This window comes from Malaclemys terrapin, chromosome 8, assembly GCF_027887155.1.
Source record: "Malaclemys terrapin pileata isolate rMalTer1 chromosome 8, rMalTer1.hap1, whole genome shotgun sequence".
Lineage (NCBI taxonomy): Eukaryota > Metazoa > Chordata > Testudines > Emydidae > Malaclemys > Malaclemys terrapin.
The window spans coordinates 68,459,808-68,479,506 of record NC_071512.1 but is presented as its reverse complement, the minus strand read 5'-3'; the positions used below and the strand labels follow the sequence as shown (position 1 = coordinate 68,479,506).

Below are 19,699 nucleotides of genomic sequence, written 5' to 3'. Positions count from 1 at the left end.
AAGCGAGCTGCAACTTGAAGAGCTGGGCAGACAGGAATTGGGAGGAACTCCTGAGAGGAAGCCTGGGGTTGTCATACAAGGTGGATGGCGGTATTTAGAGTTTAGTGGAGGAATTTGGGGAGCCTCTCCCCTTCTGCATATGATCTTAATAGCCTCCATATTGGCCATCTGCCCCTATCCTATTCAGCCACTCTCCCATCCACGTCGGCCTCTGATACCATCCTGTCCACCTTCTACTGAGAAGAGCGCACTGAAGCATCCATCATCTCCTTGCTGTCAAGGAGTCCATGAAGGTTGTGAGTTGCCACGGAGATGAGAAACCAGCCAGATAGGCCTGCAGTGGTCAGGATTAATGGTAAAGAAAACCCTATTTAGTCCCTACTGGATGCATGAGATAGGGCCTGCAGACAGGAATGTCATTCCCAGTGCTTGACACTTGGCAGGTCTGCAACTGCTAGTAACCAGGAAAACTCTCCTAAAGGATGAGCTAGAAAGACTGCATCCTTCCTATTCCCTCAGACATGAAATCCCTGGTATTGTACCTAGAGGGAAAGCTCATGATTGTAATTCTCTGTTTTGGTAAGAACGAACTATATTTTCCCCTGTCCACGTCAGGAGTGATTCACACTGACAAGAGTGTAGGGAAGCTTCTACTTCCACTTCCTGTGCTGGATTTGTCTTGAGGTTAAATGGAAGATTTGGACAGAACTTCAGCTATTTGCCATATTTCAAATAGTCTTTAAAAACAAAATCAAATAACACTTATGTATGTGTGTTTTGCCTTTTTTTTAAATGTCTAAAATTCTCAGGTGATGCAGTGGGTGAATGCACTTGTCTTCTATCTCTGTAAGATAAGGATTGAAATTCTGCTCGGGTCTCATCAAAGCTCCATTTACTAACTTAGTTTTGCCAAATGGAAAGAGTCGTTTTTAGAGGCTACCAGTCATGTTGGAGCCCTCAGTGGAATAGCAGGGATGTTACATATCAGGATTGATGAGTCTTGCACAAACTGTGTGGAGAAACTTGTACAATTCCTCCTTATGTTATGCCTAACTTAAGCTAGTTGGCTTTAGCTCTTCACTTTTAGGCACAGTAAATGAACTAATTTAAATAAAATCCTTTCCATTACTGCTGTCCTAACAGTTAGTCTAGTCATCTTTCTTCTTAGTGTCAAGTCTGTGTACCCTTGCATGGTTGAGATGCATCTCAACCATTTCATTTTGCTTTTCTATGAAAATGAACTTAGTTGTCAATTTTTTTTCCACCCAGCATGTTGCATTGTGGCTGTCACAAGAGCTGTACTAAACACCGAAAGTACTAAACATGGTTAGACTTTTTTTTTAAAAAAAAAAAGGAAGAAAGTTTTAATTTTTCACCATATATAGACATTTTTAACCAAGTTTTTGATAGTGATTCATGTTTGTGCCACTTCAACTCAATGTTTACTGTGGCAGAGCTCCGACCTTGTCCCCACGGGTCCTGTGCTTCTAGGCGGTATATGCTAGCCTCAGTGGTTCACTACGACCCTCCACGTAGCCCTTTGCTCTCTAGGGCCAGGGTTACAGTCTACTGAGCCCTTTTCATCATAAGCCAGCAAGGAGGTTGCTGAGAGAACTCCCAGTCTCTGTTGTCCCTAGGGGCTTGTTTCAGAATAGTTTAGCCTCCTGTCCTGACAGGGGCCTGACTTCCCCTCCTAGGAGGTGTTCCTGTAGTGGTGGGTTGGGGGGCACCCAGGTCCGCCCTCTACTCCGGGTTCCAGCCCAGGGAGCCTAATGGTAGCAGCTGTTGGCAGCCAACCTTTCACTGCCAGAGTTGCTACATTTCCCTGGGCCACTTCCTCACAGCTCTCCTACTTCTCCCTTACCAATTACTTGAGCATGTCTTCATTAACCAGCCCTTCAGCCACACTTCCCCTTCTCTGGCTCCCTGGCTCTCCTCTGCCTGACTGGAGTGAGTCTTTTATAGTATCAGAGAGGCCTTAATTAGTCAGGTTTCAGAGTAACAGCCGTGTTAGTCTGTATCCGCAAAAAGAAGAACAGGAGTACTTGTGGCACCTTAGAGACTAACAAATTTATTAGAGCATAAGCTTTCCTGGACTACAGCCCACTTCTTCGGATGCATATGAAGAAGTGGGCTGTAGTCCACGAAAGCTTATGCTCTAATAAATTTGTTAGTCTCTAAGGTGCCACAAGTACTCCTGTTCTTCTTTTTGCTTAATTAGTCAGGTGGTCACATTAGCTTAATGGCCTCACCTGACTCTTTGCAGGTTAATTGGAGTCAGATGTTCTCATTAGCCTGGAGCAGCCCCTGCTCTGGTCAGTCAGGGAACAGAAAACTGTTAATCCAGTGGCCAGTATATCTGCCTTCTGCTACTCTGCTGTACCCAACTGACCTGGATCTATCATATTACTCAAATTTGTCCAGTGGTCTTTTGTGGTTTTGACTGCATATGTTGTTTTTTAGATGTTTGTTTATAATGGCTGTCTTTCTTCTCCGCCCCCTCCTTTTTGCAGAGAGGTCGTGCAGGCAAACTCTGTTCACTGGAAGAAGAAGTTCTTATTTATGTGTAAAATGAGTGCCAGTGCCACTACAGGCATTCTGGATCCTTGCATCTGCAGAGTATCTGTACGGAAGGTAAAAACAGCATTTTTCCTCTTCTAGACCATAATTTTTTTTCCACTGTAGCTCTGATCATTTACTACTGTCCTCTCTATTTTTATAGAGCTAACAGACATTATAAAATGAACTGTAGCTATAGCCAGGTAAAATACTCAGTAGTAGTAAACATAATTTTGTCATCTGATCATTTGCTTACTTAACTCTAATTCACACAGTAACTCCTCACTTAAAGTTGTCTCAGTTAACGTTGTTACGTTGCTGATAAATTAGAGAACATACTCATTTAAAGTTGTGCAAGGCTCCCTTATAACGTTGTTTGGCAGCCGCCTGCTTTGTCCACTGCTTGCAGGAAGAGCAGCCCATTGGAGCTAGCTGGTGGGGGCTTGGAACCAGGGTGGACCGGCAGCCCCCCGCTCCCCTAAGTTCCCTGTGCGGCAGCCGCCCAGCGAGCTATCAATTGCCGGCAGTTCAGCTGTCCCTCCCCCCACTGCTATGTGCTGCTTCTGCCCTCTGCCTTGGAACTACTCCCCAGAGACTCCTGCTTGCTGTGTGGGAGGGATGGGGGGGAAGAGGGGAGCTAATGTCAGGGTGTTCCCCTTCCCCCCCCCCCTTTCTCCTGCAGCCTGCTTACCCCATCCCCTATTGAGCAGGGGAGGACACACGACAGGCCTCAGGACAGAGGAGCTTCCTGGCTGAAGCTGCTGTCTCAGCTTGCTGATCAACTTAAAAAGGTAGTGTACTTAGAGTGGGGTCAGCGTATTTAAAGGAGCAATGCGCATTTCACACACACGCACACAATGTGTGTCTGTCTGCCATGCTCTCTTCCCTCCCTCCATTCGTGCTGCCTTGTAGAGTGTGAGGCTACATTAACAACGAGTTAACCCTTGAGGGCTCAGCCAATTGATAGTTCATTGTTTAGTGGTAAGGCATTCCCTGGGAAATATCCCACCCTCTGACTTCACCACCTCAGCCAAGCTTCACAATCATCATCGCTGTGTACCAGTATTAAGTTGTCTGTTTAAAACTTTGTGTGTGTGTGTATGTGTGTGTGTGTGTGTGTGTATATATATATATATGTGTGTATATATATGTGTGTATATATATGTGTGTATATATATAGTCTTTTGTCTGGTGAAAAAAATGTCCCTGGAACCTACCCCCCACCCCCATTTACATTAATTCTTATGGGGAAATTGGATTTGCTCAACATCGTTTCGCTTAAAGTTGCATTTTTCAGGAACATAACTACAATGTTAAGCAAGGAGTTACTGTATTGTAATTTGAGGGAGCTGTAACTGTGAACTTAATTTATGCTAGCTAAATGGCATAACAGCCATGATTAATTTTAAAATTCATTCTGAATTAAGAACCGCCTCCTGTGTCCAACATCCTTAGCACTCTTTTTAAGTGGTTTTGCTGGTTCACAACTTGAGCAGTATAAGCACGTTGCTACTTTCATTATATGATTTTTCAAGTACCATGTTAATATATGAAGCACAAAGCATTTGTATGATTTCAAAAGGAACATTCATAGTGTTTTATATACGCACTGGTATTTTCAGATAGTTATCCTGTTTGATAGCTTTCTTTTCATAATTTATGTTGTAACATAACCAAGGTAGGTCAGTGCAGATGCAGTTTCAACATACTTACAGAAGGATAAAACTCTCAAGTTATAAAACTTGCCTTCAATTATATTAAGGTACTAAATGTAGCAGAAATTTTTAAGAGCCTGCAGATTGAATGTGTTCAGTTGTTCCTTTGTCAGTTGTAACAAGGTGACTGCATCTCTCTACTCTGCCACAAACAGATCTTCTCTATTGCTGTGGGAATTCAGAGTCTTTTGAAAAGATTAGAATGAGGAAACAGTAATGTCTTCACTTTTCAACAAGAACTCAAGGACGAGTAGCAGAAATATATTTAAACTGGTTATTCTTTCATCCAGTAACAGCTGGCTTCACTTTCTTCCTGGGAAAAGCCCAACTCTTCCTGGTCAGTGACTGATGCAGTGCATAGAAGTCAAGAGCAAGAAGTAGCAAGCTTAGGGTATGTCTACATTGGAGCTGGGAAATTGCCTCTCAGCTGGAGTAGACAGACTTGTGTTAGGAGGGCTCAAGGTACTGTGCTAAAAATAGCTGTGTGGAGGTTGTGGCTCCAGTTAAGACACAAGCTAGCTTCCTGAGCTCAAGCCCAGTGGCTCAGGTGGGCTTGAGCGTGGGTGATTAGCCTGAGTCTCTGCCAGAATCACAGCGTCCACACAGCCATTTTTAGCATGCTAGCTCAAGTCCCACTACCACAAGTCTGTCTACCTGAGCTGGGAAACTCATTCACAGCTGTAGTGTAGACATACCGTTAGAGGCCCTGAACTCGTGCCATGTACTAGCTTGATTTTCCTGATCTCCAGAGGTGCATCTCCTGCACGCCTTACCCCTAGCAGCAGAAACAAACTGGTGCTGTAGCACTGAACAGCTGTCCATCTATCCTGAGGTGACTTTGTGAAGGCAGCAGGGATTTTTTTTGGGAACCTTCCAACTGCATGCATTAGAAAATAAATTGGAGGACTTTTGCATTTTTATTTAATTACTAGCTGGTTCCTCAACATTCAGGGGTAGGTGTTTGAAATTTATTTTTTGCAAAAATGCTTATTTCACAAACCAGGGTATGTAGTTGGTCAGTCCCACAGTGATGGGGGTTATGCACACCCCTTCATCACTTGGATGGGGAGAAGTTAGGCTTCTGCAGTTTACTTCTCCCCTCCCCTCCTGGTGATCTTTCTTGGCTTCCTGATGGGGTCCCTGGGTAGGCTTGAGAAGAAGCTGGGAGAAGCACACAAGGTCTCTTCCTGTTACAATTAGCAATATAATAGACTAATACTATGGCAATATTATGTTCAGATATCTCTTAAAATATGTGTACATGTTGGATTCCTTCAAAAAGGCAATATTTTAAATTTTTATGACTTGTTTAGTTACTAGTGTATGTTTCTTTTTGCAGGAGTTAAAAGGTGGAAAGGCATATGCAAAGGTAAATAGACATGATCTGTTCTATAAACTGATACTTCCTTCTTGCTCTCTTATGCTCTTTACATATTTTAGCTTAATAATAGGCTAGAATACCTATCATTCTGATCTACAAAATAGATGAGCTGGAAGATAATTTTGGGTAAGTACTGATATTTGAGAGGTAGGTTGGACATACTTAAATCTCCCCCCACCTCTCTTGGAGTTCGCTTTTCTTTGCCTCTCAAGAATGATGGAAGTCTTTACTTCTATATTTTTTGTGTGTATGGGATTTTCAATATTTAAAAAGCCTTCCTAGGGTTTTTTAGGTGTAAGTTGAAACTAAGAGTACAGCTGAGCAGCATTTGGCATTTAATCATATTAAACCGTATCAATTCTAACAATATTTATGAGGTTTTGTAGACCAGTTTTTTTCTCTTCTTTTCTAATGTAACTACTTCCTCCTTCCTTTTTTTTTTTTTTTTTTTTTTTTGAGTCCATACCTTCTGCATGAAGCAGTCATTCTAATTCAAGTGTGATTAAAGGCTAATAATGAATACTAATTATTGTGCATACAGTAAGTGTCCCTGGATTATACTACGATATCTAACTCTTCATTCTCTCTTAATAGCTGGGCTTTGCAGACCTAAACCTTGCAGAGTTTGCTGGATCGGGAAATACCACTCGTCGCTGTTTATTGGAAGGTTATGATACCAAAAATACCAGACAGGATAATTCCATTCTCAAAGTAATTCATGTTTTTTTCCCATCATATTATCTTTGGTAAAAGTGCATTTCTATTAACTGCATAAGGGAAAAACTGGAACTAATATGTTGTGGAACTGAAAACCACAAACATGACAGCCAAGCATTTAACAAGGTTTAAAATATATTTGCTGTTGCTGAACATCCTCTCTGTCAGTAATCACTCTTACTAGAGGAAGACTGGACATGTAAGTAATATAATGTAGTGACAATCTCAGCTTTATTTTTGAGAACCAAGTGAAATCCATACAAGCAACAAATTGGTGGATTATTTTTGCCGGTTTTGGAACTCTGATAAGTGAGCTATATTGGAGAACCATTTTTAAGTATTAAATTAATTTTAGTTTCCTATTCCAATAGGAATTGGCAATGCAAAGTAAATTCAATATAAGAAGACAATCGGAGTCTAGTGTAGACATAGTTTATATAAATACTGTAACAGTTATATGTTCATGTAACTATGCAGTTAGTTCTTTTCAGGGTAGTTTTTCTTTACAGAATTAGGCAAGCCAACTAAAGAATGAGCCAGCTTTAACATTCAGTCATGGATTGTGATGGGAGGTGGAAATCCCCTTCCACTCACTCTCTAACCAGTGCCAAAGAATTTGTGGAAATATTTGAAATCTTGAACCCCTGAGAGTGATCTAGAACCACCATCCTTTTCTGTTCTAATCCATTTGGATCAGTAGAATTTGGGACAGATTTGTGTAATTTGATTAAATTGTGATGTTGGGGCACTGGGATTGATCAGTCACAAGGTAACTATACAGTTTAGGTCTTCAGTTTCTGCTTGTTTGGGGCAGTCCTAGGCTCCTCCAGAACATGTTTCTTTATTCCAGAAAACATTCATGAAAACGCTGCTGGTGATGTCAACTTTTTGGTCAAATGAGTCCTGACTTGCCGTGTTTATGGATGTTTGATGACATTATTTGCCTTTATGGTTGCCTTCACCTGTGACCTTCCCAATGATGGTAGCACAACCAGTTTTTCTCTTGACAATTTAATAAGAAACTCTTAATAAATGATGATTCGGTGGAGTAATGTGCCTGCTGCTGGTGTATGTGCAAATGGAATTCCTTGTACATTCATGTTGTTGATCTAGGGGGATGGACGAGATCTCCTACAGTCCTTCTCTCTCTTGAACCCCCTACTGTTGATACTTATTTTTATTGTATTGTCTTGTGTCCTCTTATAGAATCGTAAGGTAGAAATGAGATAATGTAACTGATTTCAAACACTAGTTCGTAGCTTTTGGAGTTGTTTAAAAGACTGCCATGTAAGATTTATAGCGGTTTAACTCTCTCTTCTGTACCAGTATTATTTTGGACACAATTAGTTTTCTTTACAGAAGCATGTGGCCATCCTGTGTGTGTGTGTGTGTGTGTGTGTATACACACACATATATTTTCAATTTAAATGCAAATTTGGTAATGAGTATTACTTATTGACACACCATATAACATCACAGATCAATTCCTTTGCTGACTTATGGTGTTTTCTTTGTTTTGCTTATGTGTATTGTTTTTCCTGATTTGTAGGTATTGATCAGCATGCAGCTAATGTCCGGAGACCCATGTTTTAAAACGTAAGTTTATGAATGCTATGGGGTCTGGAATTTCAGTTGTAATTTAGTGGCTCAACTCTTGTTTAAAGTTGTACGTGTCCAAATCTTTATCTTCAAAGTGACAATATTAAAGAAACATGGAAAATTTACATGGTAGCTGAATACTGACTAACAGAATATAAATACTGGTAGTTGAGGCAGTTTTTTCATTGCCTTGAAATACTTTATATTCTCTACTTGAATATATATCAAATTTTAAACGTGTAAGGGCAAATACTGTTCCCTGCACAAAGCCTATGTAAACTTGGTTGGTGGAGAGGAACTCTATTGATGCCTACGTTTTTAGAAAAGCTATTACATCTTTCAGTAACTAAACCTCATAGGTTTATAAATGATTTCTTTAAAATTCAAAAGTCTGTGTGATCTGATTTCATATAAAAAAGATTTGTTACCAAGGCCATTGTGTAAGATAGCAAAAAATGTCGTCATGCTTTCTTTGGGAAGGGAGGTGGTAGTGAGGAAAATACTCACTTTGTAACAAGGATCTGTGTTTGATTTGTAGCTAAGGGAATACAATAGCTCTACTTCATTGTGTGTTTACTTCTGCAGCTAACCACATAGCAGAAAATCATGTGCTGCACCTTAGGGAAAAATGTAGTTGTGAGTACGATAAATTTTGCCTTCTTTCCTTTTTATTCTGAGTCATACAAGCTTGGCGGGTGGCCTAATTGTAACAGTGCAATTGGGAAAATTCCTATTTCCAGCAAAGCCACAGTTTGCTAAACACAATTTAGATAACCTGGTCAGTAGGAATGGAGATACTATTTAGCGTTACCACCATAAATCATATTTGTAGGACTCTGAAGGTTAGTTTTTTATTTTTAAAATGTGCTTTTTTGAGACCACTTTCATTAACATTAAATGGAAAAGCTTTTAAATATTAGACGCATCATTGTAAGGCCTACCACTATTACCAGAACAGTACAAAACCTAATGCTACTTTTCTGGCTTGTAAAGATGTACAAAGCGCTTTCAATCTCTTAAAAATGACAAGCTATCTTCAATTCTAGTTCCAAATGGCTTTTTGAAATTTGTGGCAAGATTTTCTAGTTGCACTTAAAAGCTATTAATAAGGCTACGTTTTAGTCATGGGTATTTTTAATAAAAGTCATGGACAGGTCACAGGCAATAAACAAAAAGTTACGGCCCCATGACCTGTTCATGACTTTTACTAAAAATACCTGTGACTAAATCTTACCTGCCAGAAAGGGGGTGCTCCTGAAGACTGCTGCTTGGGGTGGGGCAATGTGGGGCAATGCTTCTGCTGGAGTGGGGGGGCGACCCGGGGGGCCCCCCGCTGCTGGTCCGGGTGGGGAGCGGCCTGGGGCAGCACTAGGGGGGAGCGGCCTGGGGCAGCACCAGGACAGTGGCTGGTGCGGGGCTTCCCCAGCTGTTGCGGTGGTCCTGGGGTCAGCCGCACCAGAGCTGCAAAATTCACGGAGCTTACAGAAAGTCACGGAAGCCGTGACTTCCGTGACCTCCATGAATGATTCACAGCCTTAGCTATTAAACACTTTTGTCTTATTCAACCAGATCTGTCCGGCTTATGTTTAAACCATTCAAGTAATTTGAACTTTATTTGTACTGAGGTTTTTATTCAATCCAGGCTGCTGTTCAAATGAAATTACATCCTGTAAATGCAGTGTTCTAGATGTGACTTTTTTAGTTTAAATTTAACATGGTTTTGGAACATTAATGTTTGATTACATGTATATCTCTCAGAATATTTTGTCAAAAAGTGGAAGTAACTGCAAATCAAAAGGAGTTACATGTTTAAAATCATGACGCTTGAGCCAGTTCAGCAATGTCCAAAATAAAGAGCTGCTGTTTAGGGATAGGCAGGAGAAACATTAATCCTTCAAAGTTCATGTTAAGAAGTATCTCTCCTTCCCTCCCCTAATGGTATGCTTCTGCTGCTTTCTTTTAACACTCAATGCAAAATTATACACTTGCCTTCATTTTAAAAAAATGACAGTATTTTGAACTGGTAAGACTTTTGGATGTCATGTACACATTTGTAACTTCAAATTAGATGTTAGATGATTTATAAATCCTCTCTGAACTGAACTGAAATCCTAAATTGCCAGTTTTAGGCTCAACCACTGTTTACATACAAAGCTTTAAGTCCAGGATAATGGACACTTTATAATTAATGGGGGAAGAGAGAGACAGATAATCTAACTAAACTAGTTAAGGATGGGGTGTGGTTCTGTTACATGATATGTTTCTATTAACAGTATGTTGCGCTGAGCACAAACTCAAAATATTGTATAGAATTCTTCAGTTTATAGTGTTAGCTACTATTCTTTTAGTCCTTTCAAACAATATCCAATGGGACAAGATAGAAAAACCTTAGGTGACACTCAAAGATTAAAAACTAGTGTAGAATCTGAAAAATCTGATGTCTACCTTCTTATTCTGTCAGTGTGTCTCAGATGTCTTCTCTTTGAAGATTTCTAATTGTATTTTCCTGCTTTCTGAGCCTTAATCTGGATCAAAGTCAGTCCCCTTGTGAATTAAGTACGGCTGCTGATTAATTGCAGTTAACTCACGTGATTAACTCAGAAAAATTAACTGCAATTAAAAAAATTAATTGCGATTAATTGCACTGTTAAACAATAGAATACCAATTGAAATTTATTAAATATTTTTGGATGTTTTTCTACATTTTCAAATATATAGATTTCTGTTACAACACAGAATACAAAGAATACAGTGCTCACTTTATATTATTTTTATTACAAATATGTGCACTATAAAAATGATAAAAGAAATAGTATTTTTTCTATTCACCTCATACAAGTACTGTAGAGCAATCTTTCTCATGAAAGTGTAACTTACAAATGTAGATTTGTTATTATATAACTGCACTCAAACAAAACAATTTAAAACTTTAGCACCTACAAGTCCATTCAGTCCTACTTCTTGTTTGTTTACATTTACAGGAGATACTGCTGACTGCTTCTTATTTACAATGTCACCTGAAAGTGAGAACAGGCATTCGCGTGGCACTTTCGTAGCCAGCATTGCAAGGTATTTACATGCCAGAGATGCTAAACATTCAGATGTCCCTTCATGCTTCGGCCACCATTCTAGAGGACATGCTTCCATGTTGATGATGCTTTAAAAAAAAAAAAAAAAAAGTGTTAATTACATTTGTGACACAATTCTCTCCCAAGGAGTTTAATATCTCCTGTTCTGTTTCACCCACGTTCTGCCATATATTTCATGTTATAGCAGTCTCGGATGATGACCCAGCACACTTTCATTTTAAGAACACTTTCACAGCAGATTTGACAAAACACAAAGAAGGTACCGATGTGAGATTTCTTAAAATAGATACAGCACTCAACCCAAGGTTTAAGAATCTGAAGTGCCTTCCAGAATCTGAGAGGGATGATGTGTGGCGCGTGCTTTCAGATGTCTTAAAAGAGCAACACTCTGATGCGGAAACTACGGAACCCGAACCACCAAAAAAGAAAATCAACCTTCTGCTGGTGGCATCTGACACAGATGATGAAAATGAACATGCGTTGGTTCACTCTGCTTTGGATCGTTATCGAGCAGAACCTATCATCAGCATGGACACATGTCTTCTGGAATGGTGGTTTAGGCATGAAGGGGCATATGAATCTTTAGCGCATCTGGCACGTAAATATCTTGTGACGCCAGCTACAACAGTGCCATGTGAACGCCTCTTCTCGCTTTCAGGTGCCACTGTAAACAAGATGTGGACAGCATTATCTCCTGCAAATGGTAACCAAACTTGTTTGTCTGAGCAATTGGCTGAAGTAGGACTGAGTGGACTTGTAGGTTCTAAAGTTTTACATTGTTTTATTTTTGAATGCAGTTATTTTTTGTACATAATTCTACATTTGTAAGTTCAACTTCCATGATAAAGAGATTGCACTACAGTAATTGTATGAGGTGAATTGAAATGTACTATTTCATTTGTTTTTTACAGTGCAAATATTTGTAATAAAAAATAAAGTGTCAAGTATCAGAGGGGTAGCTGTGTTAGTCTGAATCTGTAAAAAGCAACAGAGGGTCCTGTGGCACCTTTGAGACTAACAGAAGTATTGGGAGCATAAGCTTTCGTGGGTAAGAACCTCACTTCTTCAGATGCAAGTAATGGAAATCTCCAGAGGCAGGTATAAATCAGTGTGGAGATAACGAGGTTAGTTCAATCAGGGAGGGTGAGGTGCTCTGCTAGCAGTTGAGGTGTGAACACCAAGGGAGGAGAAACTGCTTCTGTAGTTGGATAGCCATTCACAGTCTTTGTTTAATCCTGATCTGATAGTGTCAAATTTGCAAATGAACTGGAGCTCAGCAGTTTCTCTTTGGAGTCTGGTCCTGAATTTTTTTTTGCTGTAAGATGGCTACCTTTACATCTGCTATTGTGTGGCCAGGGAGGTTGAAGTGTTCTCCTACAGGTTTTTGTATATTGCCATTCCTGATATCTGACTTGTGTCCATTTATCCTCTTGCGTAGTGACTGTCCAGTTTGGCCAATGTACATAGCAGAGGGGCATTGCTGGCATATGATGGCATATATAACATTGGTGGACGTGCAGGTGAATGAGCCGGTGATGTTGTAGCTGATCTGGTTAGGTCCTGTGATGGTGTTGCTGGTGTAGATATGTGGGCAGAGTTGGCATCGAGGTTTGTTGCATGGGTTGGTTCCTGAGTTAGAGTTGTTATGGTGCGGTGCGTGGTTGCTGGTGAGAATATGCTTAAGGTTGGCAGGTTGTCTGTGGGCGAGGACTGGCCTGCCTCCCAAGGTCTGTGAAAGTGAGGGATCATTGTCCAGGATGGGTTGTAGATCACTGATGATGCGTTGGAAAGGTTTAAGCTGAGGACTGTAGGTGATGGCCAGTGGAGTTCTGTTGGTTTCTCTTCTGGGCCTATCTTGTAGCAGGAGGCTTCTGGGTACACGTCTGGCTCTGTTGATTTGTTTCTCTATTTCCTTGTGTGGGTATCGTAGTTTTGAGAATGCTTGGTGAAGATCTTGTAGGTATTGGTCTCTGTCTGAGGGGTTGGAGCAGATGCGATTGTACCTCAGTGCTTGGCTGTAGACGATGGATCGTGTGGTATGACCGGGGTGGAAGCTGGAGGCATGAAGGTAGGCGTAGCGGTCGGTGGGTTTTCGGTATAGGGTGGTGTTAATGTGGCCATCGCTTATTTGTACGGTGGTGTCTAGGAAGTGGACCTCCCGTGTAGATTGGTCCAGGCTGAGGTTGATGGTGGGGTGGAAGCTGTTGAAATCATGGTGGAATTCTTCCAGGGTCTCCTTCCCATGGGTCCAGATGATGAAGATGTCATCAATATAGCGTAGGTAGAGAAGGGGCATGAGTGGACGAGAGCTGAGGAAGTGTTGTTCCAGGTCAGCCATAAAAATGTTGGCATATTGTGGGGCCATGCGGGTGCCCATAGCGGTGCCACTGGTCTGGAGGTATATATTGTCACCAAATTTGAAATAATTGTGCGTGAGGATAAAGTCACAGAGCTCAGCAATAAGTTGTGCTGTGTCATCATCAGGGATACTGTTCCTGACACCTTGTATTCCATCTGTATGTGGGATGTTTGTGTAGAGAGCCTCTACATCCATGGTGGCTAGGATGGTGTTTTCTGGGAGGTCACCAGTGCATTGTAGTTTTCTCAGGAAATCTGTGGTGTCACGGAGATAGCTGGGAGTGCTGGTGGCGTAGGGTCTGAGTAGCGAGTCCACATATCCAGACAGTCCTTCAGTGAGAGTGCCAATGCCCGAGATGATGGGGCGTCCAGGATTTCCAGGTTTGTGGTAGTAGATAGAATAACCCCGGTTGGGGCTCTAAGGGTATGTTGATTTGTTCCTGTGTTAGTGTAGGGAGTGTCCTGAGTAGATGGTGCAGTTTCTTAGTGTATTTCTCAGTGGGATCTGAGGAAAGTGGCTTGTAGAATTTGGTATTGGAGAGTTGTCTGGCAGCCTCCTTCTGGTAGTCAGACCTGTTCATGATGACAACAGCACCTCCTTTATCAGCCTCTTTGATGATAATGTCAGGGTGTTTCTGAGGCTGTGGATGGCATTGCATTCTGCATGACTTAGGTTATGAGGCAAGCGATGTTGTTTTTCCACAATTTCTGCCTGTGCACGTCGGCGGAAGCATTCTATGTATAGGTCCAGACTGTCATTTCGACCCTCAGGAGGAGTCCATGTGGAGTTCTTCTTTCTGAGTTGTTGGTGGGAGGGTATCTGTAGATCAGTGCGCTGTTCAGTGTTATCTTGAAAGTATATAAATATAAAGTGAGCATTGTACACTTTTTATTCTGTGTGGTAACTGAAATCAATATATTTGAAAATGTAGAAAACATCCAAAAATATTTAAATAAATGATATTCTATTATTGTTTAACAGTGCGATTAATTGCGCGATTATTTTAGTCGCTTGACAGCCCTAGTTTATTTGTTGTGTAAAATATAAAACAAATTTAATAAAAAATTAAGTATTAAAATAAAATGGGAGATATTCTGGACTGGATTCTAAAAGATACAGCACAGTATTCTCAGCCTAATGTGATGTGTGGAGCTGATGTGGCTTTAAGGTTACCATTTGCACCCTCCAGATTCTGGGTTGCTCCAAGGTTCAAAGCAGACTCTGATGTAATGCAGACAGCAGTTAGGGGCTGTTTAAGTTATGGCAACCAGAATCTTTGCAGAGTTACATGCTGTGGCCATATTCCCCCTACACTAAGGCTTCAGAGGGTGGCCTTGGAGTATGGCCCGCCTGCAATCTTCGTTGGTTCCTACAGTGCGGGAGTTCTCCCGGGTCAGATCCAGGGCTATTAGAGCCCTTGTACCCTGCTCTGGCCCCTTTTTTAACCTGGTATAAATGGGCCTGAGTGGAAGGATGAGGATTTCACCCACTACCTAGTGGACAGGAGATGTATTATCTTAGTTTGTTTAGCAGGGCAGAGTTTGTTTTATCTCTGTTTATTGCACACTCCTATATTTACTTATTGTCACATGTCTACATATGTCACTAGCACTGATTGCATTAACCTGATATTACTCAGAGCAGTGATTCCCAAAGGACTACTAAATTCTAGCCTGTTTTTTAATAAAATAATTTATTCCTTTTCTCTGTACACTAGTACATATAAAGTTGAAATCAACATTTAAATTGAGTTTTCTGTTTTGCCATAAAAAGTGTATCTGAGATTTATGGATAACTTTGTCTCCAGAAAAAAATTTAATCAGGCTTTCTAAAGCCCTGTTAAAGGACTACTATAAAGTCTCTTTCTGTTGTATAATTGATGTTAGGGGCTTGCAATAAAGGCAAAAAGAATCTCTTGGTTATGTGTTAAAACTTGTATTTTACTTCACAATGGCTTGACAAAACGATTCAGTCTTGATCTCTTCCAAACTGATGATATAATTCTTTCCTGGAATACTAAACTTTCAAATCAAACCCAGCAAATATTGTAGCTGATCCAGATGTGGGGTTTTGTTTTTAGTTTTGTTTTGATTAGCTGGCTGTTTTCTTAGAAAATGGAAACTTTTTTCAAATTCTCTAATCAAATGAAAATCAGCTACTGCCTGTGTAACTCGCTTTGGGTGTGGAACTGGAAGCATTTCAGAGAATGTTACCATGGAGGTCCTGGACTTTAATCTTTTGCCTAGCAGCCTAAGTTTGGCCTCCACGATCTCTCTCCTACTTCTTGTCATTTTTACGTACGTGTACCACCACCACTGGCTCCTCCCTAGCACTGCACGTAAGCCTATCTAGATGCCTCGAGAGGTCCGCAACCTTCACACCCATCAGGCAGCTCACCATGTAGTTCTCTCGGTCATCACAAACCCAACTATCTATATTGTATTGCTAATAATCAAATCCCCCATTACTATTACCTCTCTCTTCCTAATAACTCGGGTCCCCTTCCTCAGAGGGGTATCCTCAGTGTGAGAGGACAGCATGACATCTGGAAAGAGGTTCCCAACTATGGGATCGTTTCCTTCTGCTCCTGTTTGATGTTCTCCTTCCCTGAGACTTTCCTCCGCCTCAACAGCACAGAGGCTCTCGGACTCCATGATTTTGCGGTAGATACTCTTCTGTAGCGAAACCAGTTTGTGTTCAATAAACTGTATCTCTTTGAGTATAGTTAAAATTGGCATGTTGGTTGAATATTTTGTATGGGATAGCTCAGTTATTACATTTTCATATTTTGAACTGTTTCTGGTTGTATGTATCTTTATGCCCATTACTTGTGGGGGAGAGGATGTGTGTAAGCAAACCTATTGCTTAGGTATGCATTTGACCTAAAAAAAAAAATCCTTCCCTATGATTAAGATTTAATAGGAAATATGCCTGCTACACCTTGTCATTGTCCATAGACCCATGTACGTGGGTGAGGCCATTGAGGCAGTTGTTAAATTATTATTGCTGTGGCAGGCCATGAAAAGCATTTCCAGCTGGAAATAAACCAAACAACTCAACTCTGCTATTGTTTGATTAGCCAGCTATCATGTAATCATAAGCTTAGTACTGCGGTATTAAATGTCACTCATTCCACATTGGCTCTCTTGAAGTAAAACAAATTAATAATGTCTTGTAATAAAATACATGTACGTTTTAAGTCAGAATTGGAGTCAAGTGCCTCACTTTATATCCCTGCAAACAAATTTACATTCTAGTAATGTAAATGTTATGGAAAGGGGACACTGGACACTTGGTTATTCTTACTGAACCTGTGTGTTCTGCCAAGGATAGAAACATTTTGTATACACTCAAAATGCCTATCCTGGGCTCGGAGTACTTTAATTAAAAACTAAATCCAAACCAAACGCCTCCCCTTCCAATTAAAAAAAAAATAATAACAACCAACAATCAGTCAACAAGATGTATCTGTATTTTTTTCATGGATCCTCCAAGAGTTTCAGTCCTCCCCAGAAGGCTGAGAAAATGGATGAACTTTGCCAGGAAACCTGGATTTGAACAGTTTTGGACAAAGGGAACTGGAGGACTGTGTTCCTAAATTTATTGATACTACAATCTTATTAAGCCCCAGTGAAGTCCAATGTGAATTGAACCTATAACCCCCACCACCACCCAAATCACGATGATGCTTCCAAAAAGACAGAAGCACAGATAAAAGCAAACCCTGATCTCTGTGCATTTGCTTACAGGCCTCCTTCCACAGGAATGTCCATCTCAATTGCTGGAGAATCGGAATCTTTACATGAAGACAGGAAAGGTGGAGAGAACTTGAAAGTGGTACGTCTGGGTGTATCAGGTATGAAATAATGCTATTGGTTTTATTGTTGTTTGAGACCTAAGTAGCAGCAAATACATTCATGAAATATTTTGAATGTTAAATAGACATGGACATTTTATCCCAAATCCCCTTTCTACTCTGTTTGTTGAGCAATATTGCTCTTGGTACCACTATGTAAATGCAGAGTAATTCCTTTTGATGTGCTGGATTTACACTGATGTAATGGAGCAGTATTTCTATTAGAAGTGGGAAAGAAAGGGAAATCGGATCAATTGCCTGTGTCCCTTTTTAAAACTCAAAATATTTTATGAGCGTATTTTCTGCTACTTAAGCGAATCTCAATGGCATTGAGAATTTAAAAAGCAGAATCTGGCCCTTAATATTTAATTTATGAATGATCGTGCTTTCATAGGTGTATTGGCCCTTAAAATTAGCTAGCTCTTTTGTGATTTGGTGTGTTATGGATAGATATTGAATAAGGTTTTTAATGGTACAAGTTTAAGAATCACTTAGCATTTGTCATACTGAAAGCTGACAAACTATAGAAATCAGTTCACTTACTTGAGCATTTTAATAATATCAGAGGGGTAGCCATGTTAGTTGGGATCTGTAAAAAATACCCAATTCGTCAGATGCATGTAGTGGAAATTTCCAGAGGCAGGTATAAATGTGCAGGCAAGAATCAGTCTAGAGATAATGCTGCAACTCTAGGGTGAGCCTCAATATATTTTACTAGGTTTCAGAGTAACAGCCGTGTTAGTCTGTATCCGCAAAAAGAAGAACAGGAGTACTTGTGGCACCTTAGAGACTAACAAATTTATTAGAGCATAAGCTTTCGTGGACTACAGCCCACTTCTTCGGATGCATATAGAATGGAACATATATTGAGGAGATATATATACACACATACAGAGAGCATAAACAGGTGGGAGTTGTCTTATTTTACTAGTGCACATCAATATTAGACAGAGATTAGGACAGGAAATGGTATTCCGTCAACTGAAACTACAGAGAATTTTATAAAAGTATCTGCTTGAAACGTGGCCAGCACATTTGCGTTGGCACTTTCCCCAGAAAAGCAGTGTTATTGGCTCTTCACTCAAGGCCCAGCTTCCTCTGGTCATTAATGTACTTCAGCCAAAAGCTGTCCAATTGTGTACCCTCCGATACGCTCTCCTTTGAATCAATAATTATTTATAGTTCAGGTGAGTGTCATGTACTTGAACGCTGACAACATTTCTTGCAGCACCTGGATTTTCCTTAGAGGTTTCTTATCTAACTAGTATCAAGTCTCATTCTGCTTATCTTGTGAGGTCTGACATATGTCTGATAATAGCTGTAGGCCAAAAACTAAGTGCTGGATTCAACAATATTTTCTGATTGTCGTTTATTGTAGATCTCTCAGCAAAGAGTGCATCAGTCCCAGATGAACTTGGTGCATGTGGACATTCCAGAACATCAAGCTATGCAAGCCAGCAATCAAAATTGTCAGGTAGAAGTTGATGTTGAATTCCTTTGAGTTAGTTTTATTAGCTTTAGTATTTCAGAAGCTTCACAAAGCATTTTGATATAAATAGGCTGTTTGTGGGTAAAAAGAAACATTCTACCTAGTTAAGGCTTTTGAATTGTGAACCCTTTTAAAACCAAACTACCAACAGTTGTGGAACTACCTGATTTTGTGTTAGTTTGTTTTTTAATTAAGAAAAATCGCACCTACTGGTTTTTGGGGGACTTAGTTTTTTGGAAAAGGGAGAGGTTTTTTTTTAACTTTGCCACTCGGAAATGTTTACATGGACATAGTGTATATGAAAGCTTTTATTAACAAATAACTGACATTAGAACCTGTTTCTAATTTGTGACTAAAAGGTTCAAGCGTTCTAAAAAGTAAAAGGGAAATGATGATGAAAACCCCAGGGTTGTTATGTCGATTAGGAAATGAGAATTAAAAGGCTAGGAGGCAATGGGTGGAGTTACTGGTGATTGGAGACCGGGTCATGGCTAATGCGTGCAATCAGTTGAAAAGGGGACTAGGTAGTTATAAAATCAAGCACTTGAGTTTTCTAGACTCTAGCACTATCTGGAAGGTTGGCAGAGCATCTAATAACATGGTTCTGCAGAAAGCTGGCTATCTCACCTTATTTCTCATTCTTCAAAGTGTTGAATTCACTAGATGATAAATTCTCCTTCTAACTGTAGTAGACATTAAGTTGCTGATCATACCACAAATGAAAGACTAGTGATTACCAGCCATCATTGTATGACTTTATCTGATTCCACCTGCCTTGAAAGAAGTGATAGGGAAGGAGCAACTGAATAAAATCAAGTAACGGAAGCTAGTAATTTTTCTGAAGTAAAATGAAAACATTTTCAAGAGTTGGTAAATGAGCAAGATAGAAAGGATTCATGCTCATCCCAAAAGGTTGAAAACTAGATTACTCTGAG

At 40.2% G+C, this 19,699-nt stretch overlaps 1 protein-coding gene across 3 annotated transcripts in view; it reads left to right on the top strand.

Annotated features, from left to right (window-relative positions):
• The window catches only part of EEIG2 (EEIG family member 2), a 52,373-nt gene that overhangs the window by 24,546 nt on the left and 8,128 nt on the right, over nt 1-19,699 (top strand). For all 3 annotated transcript variants that reach the window (XM_054036569.1, XM_054036568.1, XM_054036570.1), the window contains exons 2-7: nt 2,514-2,634; nt 5,614-5,643; nt 6,250-6,366; nt 7,922-7,968; nt 17,169-17,275; nt 18,654-18,749. In XM_054036569.1, the coding sequence (XP_053892544.1) occupies nt 2,514-2,634; nt 5,614-5,643; nt 6,250-6,366; nt 7,922-7,968; nt 17,169-17,275; nt 18,654-18,749 (518 nt within the window). The remainder of the gene's footprint in view (nt 1-2,513; nt 2,635-5,613; nt 5,644-6,249; nt 6,367-7,921; nt 7,969-17,168; nt 17,276-18,653; nt 18,750-19,699) is intronic.